This window comes from Alexandromys fortis, unplaced genomic scaffold (assembly GCF_014885135.2).
Source record: "Alexandromys fortis isolate MF-2015 unplaced genomic scaffold, M_Fortis_MF-2015_v1.1 scaffold_30, whole genome shotgun sequence".
Lineage (NCBI taxonomy): Eukaryota > Metazoa > Chordata > Mammalia > Rodentia > Cricetidae > Alexandromys > Alexandromys fortis.
This window is the reverse complement of record NW_026067922.1, coordinates 3,821,847-3,830,521: the sequence shown is the minus strand read 5'-3', so window position 1 is coordinate 3,830,521 and position 8,675 is coordinate 3,821,847. Positions and strand designations below refer to the sequence as shown.

General features: G+C 36.9%; 1 protein-coding gene across 14 annotated transcripts in view; it reads right to left on the bottom strand.

Annotated features, from left to right (window-relative positions):
• Positions 1 to 1,354: 1,354 nt before the first annotated feature.
• Positions 1,355 to 8,675, bottom strand: part of Pum2 (pumilio RNA binding family member 2) — a 72,594-nt gene continuing 65,273 nt past the window's right edge. For 8 of the 14 annotated variants that reach the window (XM_050141822.1, XM_050141832.1, XM_050141821.1 and 5 more), the window contains 6 exons: positions 8,182 to 8,316; positions 5,645 to 5,782; positions 5,011 to 5,136; positions 4,737 to 4,858; positions 4,149 to 4,341; positions 1,355 to 1,782 (listed from right to left, as the gene is read on the bottom strand). In XM_050141822.1, the coding sequence (XP_049997779.1) occupies positions 1,651 to 1,782; positions 4,149 to 4,341; positions 4,737 to 4,858; positions 5,011 to 5,136; positions 5,645 to 5,782; positions 8,182 to 8,316 (846 nt within the window). In that variant the 3' untranslated portion in view covers positions 1,355 to 1,650. The remainder of the gene's footprint in view (positions 1,783 to 4,148; positions 4,342 to 4,736; positions 4,859 to 5,010; positions 5,137 to 5,644; positions 5,783 to 8,181; positions 8,317 to 8,675) is intronic. The other 6 variants (XM_050141826.1, XM_050141834.1, XM_050141825.1 and 3 more) reach the window with 1 other exon arrangement.

Here is an 8,675-nt window from a genome sequence, read left to right as displayed (position 1 = left end):
ATGTACATCATGTTACTGTTATAATGTCTTATGTCCAGAGGAAAAAATGTTATCATACAGATTTGCTCTTACTTGGGAGTAGGCTATTCAAAAATACAGTACTCTTCTGTACAAAGAAAAAAGTCACATCACATTTAAGATGGAAAAAGCATTGGCCTCTGTGGTAATCAAATCTCAGTCCAATACTTTCTATTTACTATGCACAATACCCTGACTTCAGGTGAAAGTGATCCAGATCCTAGCATGTCCACTATCAACAGAGTCAACAACTATGTTATAAAACAAAATGTTTTCCACAATAATAAAAAGAAAGTTGGTTCATACTTCTGAAACCATATAAAGATAAAAAATTTTTTAAAAATCACTCTCAATTCGGAGAAATAAATTTACATTATACAACACTATATTGCCAGGTTAAAGAGGGCAGGGATGTCAATGTACACTAAATGCAAATGTTTCCCAAAGAGATAAAACAGATTCCATTTACAGCATGAAGGTTTACAAATGTACACCTGTACAACCAAGGAAAGTTACTACGAAATTAGCAAGGCTTTCATAACAAATACTGAAACAATATCTGCTTTCAAATTGTAAACTTACATCTACCCCTACACACACAATGTGTTTATTTATAGGAAGAAAAAAAAAGCTCTCTGAATATGCAATCATGCTAAATGCTGAGCTATCAGTTCACTTCTCAGTGGCCTCTCTCACCTCTATGAGGTTCCTATTTATGTACTACTATGAAAACGCAGAATAAACCAACACTTCCTCAACAGTCTTTAATTCTATAATTAGAACAAAATACAAACCTCCATTCGTTCTCGTTGCAAACCAAACTGAAAAGTTAGTGTGAAATTTAACTTTTCATTCAGTGCAAACTCAACTGAATGGAAGTACCACCATGATTTTTTTTCTAATTCATTACAATAAGTATATACAATTCTTCTGTACATTGCCATGGACATTATAGGGCAGTAATTTTATTAAAACCACATCCACTGTAAATAATGTTATCTCAAATCATTTTATTCTTGTCTGTTTTTCTGAGTTTTTCTTTGCATGATAGTTTGTGAATTACCAAAATACAACTTAACTTTCTTTTTAAAATATTAATAATATTTATGCAGTTGATTGTTAATCTGTTATAAAAGGCTTCACATAAAGGAAAAAAATAAGAACTATAATTCTATGTACATCTATATAAACCTGTTGTGCTATGGGGTTGTAGACCTACCAGACTGCAAGCCAGTTTATTAAAATACTGTACTTTTCCCTTTAAAAACTATTTTTTTTGTGACTTTACAAGGTATAAATTTACAAAATATGTGACAACTTTTTTTCCTTTTTATGCTTCTTTTTTTTTGGGGGGGTGGGGGTGGGGAGGAGGATACAGTTACATCATATACAGGCATTCTGTGCTTCACCAGAAATCCAATCTGATAGGTCTCCACTCAGGCTTGAATATAATTCATAATTTATCACCCCACCCCCTAAATACACACAAGAACCTTAAAAATCTACAAATGGATGAAGAAAGTCAATAAATAGTTTTGCTTAAAAAAAATCAAAGATTCATAGTTGAATTGTGTTTTGATAATTCACAAAGAAAACCCATTCTTTAAACATGGTTGAATCATCTCCTTTCTCTTAAAGCATTCCATTTGGCGGTCCTCCGATAGGCCCTAGATCTGGGCTGTTTTTCAAATAGTATTTTTCCAACTTGGCCAGTATATGCTTCCCATATGTGTATTTGCGAAGAGTAGTAATATGAGGTCGAATCTGAAAAACAATCAATCAATCTTGTGAAAAAACAAAACAAAACAAAAAAACCCCAAAAACCCAAGTTACTATAGTTTCTGTTTTTAATTCGTATGTGTGTGGTTTGGACAGGCCAGTTCAGTATGGAGGTCAGAGGACAACTTCTACTATGTGTGCCCTGGGGATTGAACTCAACTAGGTCTTCGGGCTTGGTGGCAAGTACTTTTACCTACTGAGCCATCTTGCCTCGTTTATGATTTAAAATAGCTCCCTCAAGTCTGGATCATCATTCTGCTAAAAATTACAAAGCTACTTAGGTACAAAACCAATTCTGAAACACAACTTTCTCAAAAATGCTTAAAGAGGCAACATTTTTTTTTTGTTCAATAAATAACAAGCCACTGCTGTGTCACATGCCAACAAAGGAAGCCCCCAATATAAACATATACTGCCCCCTTTCCAGCTAGATGTGCAGTGACTACAGTAACTGTCACAGAACAGACTAGTAAAAGGCAACTCTTCTCACAGGGACACACAACTTATAAGATTCCTGAATACAACCGGGCAATATCTAGGAAGTCATCCTACAAAATAATTTTTCAAGGACCTTTATAGAACGCACTATTTATATGGTTAAAAATACTATGTATACTATTGGCTCAGTAAGTACTATAAATTAAAAATAAGGTTAAAATCTTTAGGAGAGTCAAAAAATAAAAAGACACAACAATTTGAAGGATGAATTTTTAAAAACTCAGTGCTGTAATTATGAGCTGCTAGAAGGTGGTGATGGCGCACGCCTTTAATCCCAGCACTGGGAGGCAGAGGCAGGGCGGATCTCTGAGTTCCAGGCCAGCCTGCTCTACAGAGCAAGTTCTAGGACAGGCCCCAAAGCTACAGAGAAACCCCTTAAGAGTTGGTGTTTGTTAACTGCCACACACCAGCAATGGCTCTGATACTATGCATGGCATGAGGGGATCTTGAGAATATTTTTTTTTATTTTTAATTTTTTTGGTTTTTTGAGACAGGGTTTCTCTGTAGCTTTGGTGCCTGTCCTGGAACTAGCTCTCGTAGACTAGGATGGCCTCGAACTCCCCAGAGATCCGCCTGCCTCTGCCTCCCGTGCGCCACCACTGCCCGGCGAGAATATTTTCTCTTGATAAAGGGAAAAGGTTCAAAAGGGGACAGATGTTCCATGTTTTCTAAAGCAATCAATCCAGAAAGAGCATTAACACCCCCCCCCCCCCACAACCCCAGTTTTGTTAGTTAATGTACTGAAACAAAATCTTGGCAAGTTATGTAGAAAAGCATCAAACTTTCAATCCTTCCATACTGGCCTCCTAACTAGGAATTATAGGCTTGGATCTCTTGAGGCCAGCTTTAGAGTTCTTTTTGATACTACATTTTTATGGAAATTAATGATTTTTTTAAAAATTACATTTATGGGCTGGAGAAAAGTCTTACTGGTTAAGAGCACTTGTTCTTTTAATGAAGTGGGTTTGAAACCCAGCACTTACATGGCATCTCATAAACACCTATAATTCCAGTTCCAAGGGGTTCGGTGCCCTCCATGGGCACCAGGTACACATGTAGTGTGTGTGTGTGTGTGTATGTATGTGTATATATATACATACATACACACACACAAAACACACATATGCGGCAACACTCATTAAAATAAATGAATCTAAAACACAACAACAAAACTCCAAACAAAAATTACACCTTGTGTGCAAGCACATGTGCATCATGACATTCAGGCAGGACAATCTGCATGACTCAATTTTCTCCTTCCGTTACGTTTGGACCCCAGAGATGCAATACAGTTCAAACGATGTGGCAGCAAACAACTCTACCGTACAAGCCATTTTGCCAGCAGAATTGGTGATTTTAAAGAATCATTAGAGTCAAGAGAGGAAACAGCTTGAAGCGTAATGACTAAAATAAAGGAAAGATTTCTTTTAAAGGGATTAAACTGTGTGTATGTATGTGTGCATATAGGTACCCACTGAGGTCAGAGGAGGGTACCAGAGACCCTAGAATTAGGAGTTATAGGTGCTTGTGAGCCACCAAGAGGGTGTTGGGAATTGCAAAGATTCTCTAAAAGAGCAGCCCACTTATTGGGAAAATCTAATACCATTAAAGAAAACAACTCAGCATTCAACCAATGAACTACTTACTGCAAATCGAATAAAACTGAACAAGACAGGGGAGGAAGACTAACGTTAAACCTAACAGCTGAGAAATGAATGTGATTTTACAGTGTCAACTAAGCTGCCCATGTGCTTTAAATGTTGTCTATTGTGGAGAAATAAACCCTACAAAAGTGTGTATGCAGCCACAGGTCACACAGAGGGTGTGGTCTCATGGAGCTGTGCACCAGTTACCTTGTGCATGATTATCTTCCTCTGAGCAGGCTCAGCCATATCAATCATCTTCTGAACCACGTAATTGGCATATTGATCCTTCATCATGGTGTATAAGGCACTGTGAGGACCATCATTCTGACAGCAAACCTCGTCAATCAGTAAAGCTCTCTCAGCACGGGAGGCATGAGTAACACACTTTTCTACTACATTGCTAAAAATTAAAAGCACACACAGAGAAACTTTGTTATGTCATTTCTTTATAGTCAAATAGTCTTGACTTTCCAATTTGTTCCAATGTACTAGAAAAGAGAAGACAAGATAAAATTTCCTGGTTTGTAATTACTTTTAAAACAGAAATGGTTGCTGGTGGTGGTGGCCCACACCTTTAATCCCAGCACTCAGGAGACAGAGGCAGGTGGATCTCTGAGTTCGAGGACACCCTGGACTACAAGAGCTAGTTCCAGGACAGACTCCAAAGCCACAAAGAAACCCTGTCTCAAAAAACCAAAAGAAATGGTATCACAGAATAGCCTACAAATTTGACAACCACAAATTTAACTAAAAATTTGTATAGAAAAGAGCTGGAAAAACTGACTGTTGTAATACCTGGCAAATTTGTGTTGACTCAGGGATAACACCTTTCCTCTGATTTCAGAAACAATTTTGCTCTTGTCTTCAGGTCGACCATGTTCCAGTACATGCTGAATAACGTAATTGCCATACTGATCCTGTAACACATTTAAAAATTACTTTCCATCATTAAGAATTGAGAGGATACAGTAAGCTTTGCCTCCTCATTTTTATACTTTTAACTACAAATGACATCTCTCAAAAAATATTCAAAATACACAAACATTTCAAATTCTTAGGTGACATATACCTGTACCAACTGTTCTGTGTGTTGGTGAAGCTCTTCTAAGATGGGTAAGGTCTGCTCTGCAGTGCAGTGCTCTAGGATACGCTGAATGACTCTGCAGCCATAAGGATGGGTTGAAAGCACAAACACCTTGAAATAAATAAAAGAAGGAAATGCACATATCCTGTTATTTCTCAATCACTGTATCAGATTGACAAGATAGATGCTAACACCTAGCCAAGTGGTGGATCCATAGCTAACACAATTACAGCATCAGCATTCTCCAGCATGGAGAATATCTGTATATGGAGGTCAGAGGACAATTTGGAGGAATCTGTTTTTTCATTCACCATGTGGAATCAGGGGAACAAAATTCGGATCATCAAGCGTGACAGCATTTCCTTTTGATTTGCTGAGCTTCCTAGACAGCCTGAAGATAATTTTGATTTAAAAAAAAAAAAATCTAATGGGTAAGACCTGGTACTAGTTGCTAGTTATTTTGCCTGTGTCAATATAGTTTCAAGACGTTTCCCTGCTCTTCCATCAATTACTATGTTTAATGAAAGTATCCAGTATAATATTGTACTCAAAAGAATGCTAAATTCACATCATAAAATGCTCTGCTAAGGAAAAGAATGCAAAAAAAAATCAATCTTACTTGTCCTTTGAATGCATCAATGATGAACTGCAGTGACTGCGGCTGAACACATTCAATACATTTTTGTACAACATGGTTTCCGTTCTGATCTTTCACACATTTGAGCACATGACCATCTAGCTCCTTTACCATTTCACTCTGCAAGAGTCATTTAGATAATTATTTTATCCAGAAAACCCAATGGAGCTAAAAATATTCATGAAGAACAAAGTTAAAAATAACGAAGAACAAAACATGCTAAAATTTTTTAATACAAAAATTTAGAAACCACCCAAAATACAAATTAGTAAAGCAAATCACAGATAGTAATGTTAATGATATATGCTGAAATAACTCGGTGACAATGAACCTGTCATATTTAAATTACAATTTTCACTGTGTACATGGCCCTGCATTATCTTATATAACAGGTATCTAATACAACCCCCCCTACCCCCCAAGACAGGGTTTCTCTGTGTAGCCTTGGCTGTTCCTAAAGCTTACTCTATAGACCAGGCTAGCCAGATTCACCTGCTTCTGCCTCCAAGTGCTGGAATTAAAGGTGTGTGACATCAGCACCCAGCCTAATAGACACTTTTAAAGCTCTTATTTCTATGACCTACTTAGCATCTGCATCCGTTGGTACTAAGGAGTTATCACTGATGTTCACATGAGTTTATAAAAATGCATAAAACAGTATAACATGGGATGTTAGGTTATCTATCTGTATTTCGCTTATTATCAATAATTGTCATTAATGATGGACATTTTTCTTCTTGTCTAATGCTTATAAAACTAATAACATTTTACTATGATTTGTATGTCTGATTAGAATAGAAAATATTACTGCTAAGAAATGGATCCACATAATCTAAAGGTATTTAAAGAATCTCAACTATATTCCAACACAATTATGAAGGAATCAGGTTAAGCCAACCTACAACATGAATTTATGTCTAAACTAAAACAGACTGAATTACAAAATACAATTAACCTAAAAATTCCAAAATTAAAAAAGGTTCTATTCTTTATTAACTAGTCCTCATTAAAACAGTATTGGGCCCGGGCTGGAGAAATGGCTCAGTGGTAAGAACACTGGCTGTTCTTGAGGACCTGAGTTCAATTCCCAGCACCCACACAGCAGTTCACAACTGTCTGTAACGTCAGTTCCAGGAGATCTGCCATCATCATACAGACATGCATGCAGGCAAAACACCAAAACATATAGAATAAAGATAAATAGTTTTTTAAAAAAAAACAGTATTAGTCCCTTTTATTTCCAAATACCCAAGGCACAGCTACTGAAAGACTATGCTACCATTGACACCTATGGCAGAGAAGTTCTTTGAATAATTAAATCTGTTGATTTTCTCTACTGTGCCATATTTTAATGAATCTAAAACTACAAAATTTCTTCCACAGGAATAATGGGGAGTTTTCCAGATTTTCAATCCTGTAACTAAAGTACACACACACACACACCACACTTACCCATTTACCCACCTCCTTCCTCCTTGCTGGCTAGTTTTATATCAACCTGACACAAATTAGAATCATTTTGGAAGAGGGAACCTCAATTGAGAAAATGCCTCTACCAAATTGACCTGTGGAAAAGTCTGTGGTTCATTTTCTTAATTAGTTATCAATGTGGAAGGGCCCAGATCCCTGTGTTGGTGTCAACCCTGGGCTGGTGGCCCTGGGTTGGTACTATAAGAAAACAAGCTTAGTAAGCCATGAAGAGCAAATCAGTAAGAAGCACCCTTCTCCACGGCCTCTCCATCAGCTCCTGCTTCCAGGTCCTGCCCTCACTTTCCTCGTGTGAGCTGAAATAAACACTTTCATCCCTGAGTTGATTTTGGCCATGGTGTTTTATCACAGACATAGAAATGCTAAGTCATCCTCTTCCTTTTGTTTTCAAACCTCTAGAATTTATTTTATTGTCTAAGTCAAAAATGGCTTCCTAAATTATTAAGATGAAGTTAAGAAAAAAGCTATTCTGTTCACTGATACTGTCATGCTATATAAACAAATAAAATCCCACACTGAAAGTCAAGTAAATTTTTTTTTTCTAAATTTCTAAGTCTATCTGCGTGAGATTATGCCATTTGTGCTTGGTTCTGAACTGAACTCTGGTCCTTTAATAGAGCAGCATGTGTTCTTTCCAGCCTCAAAGAAGTCAATCTTGTTTAAAGGAATATTAAGTTTCTTCACTGAATAGACTTAGGGAAAAAAAGTATATACACACATGTATGTATATACTAACTAGAATGAGACTGTTGTTTGTTTAGAATTCTTAAAATAGAAATATTAAGCAGACCCACATAAAAATTGGGAGCAGTGAAATGCTTGCTGAAACTACAGATAATAACAAGGTAAGCGAACGCAAAGACACATCGCTGGGCACTCTATCTGGCAAACTCCATGGAATGGGTAAGATTTTATGAAAAGATCTTAAGTCTCCTGGTAGAAATCTTTAGGATATTACTTTCTTCAAGATTATAAGATAAAAAGAAATTTAACTTTAAATTAAGTATTACAAAACATATATCTCAACTTACAATTACCTGCTGATCAGAAGAAATAGACTCTAATGCTTTCTGTATAACACGGCAGCCATACATCTGCAAGGCTAATGGTAGAACATGACCACGAATACGAGTAGCCAGGGCTAATTTCTGATCCAAACTTCCGAACTGAAAGACAGTAAGAAATGAGCATGAGACTACTTTGGTACCTATAGTAAAATCCAAGAATCCAGAAACACTTGTAGTAGTTACCTTTTGGGGAGTGTTGAGTCACATTAAAATTTCCTTGTTATTATCTTGACACCATCACTCCCACCAGACAAGGTCACACTATGTAGCCCTGTCTGGCCTGAAACATTCACCTGTCTCTGCCTCCTGAGTGCTGGAAGTATGTGTGCAACCTAAGTTATATGCAATAATGCCTGGCTTATCTTACTCTTTTTAAAATTCAATTATTTTTTAAAATGAGTATGTGTGTGCCCTCAAAAGAAGTGGTTGTGTGAGCTGGGCGGTGGTGGCACACACCT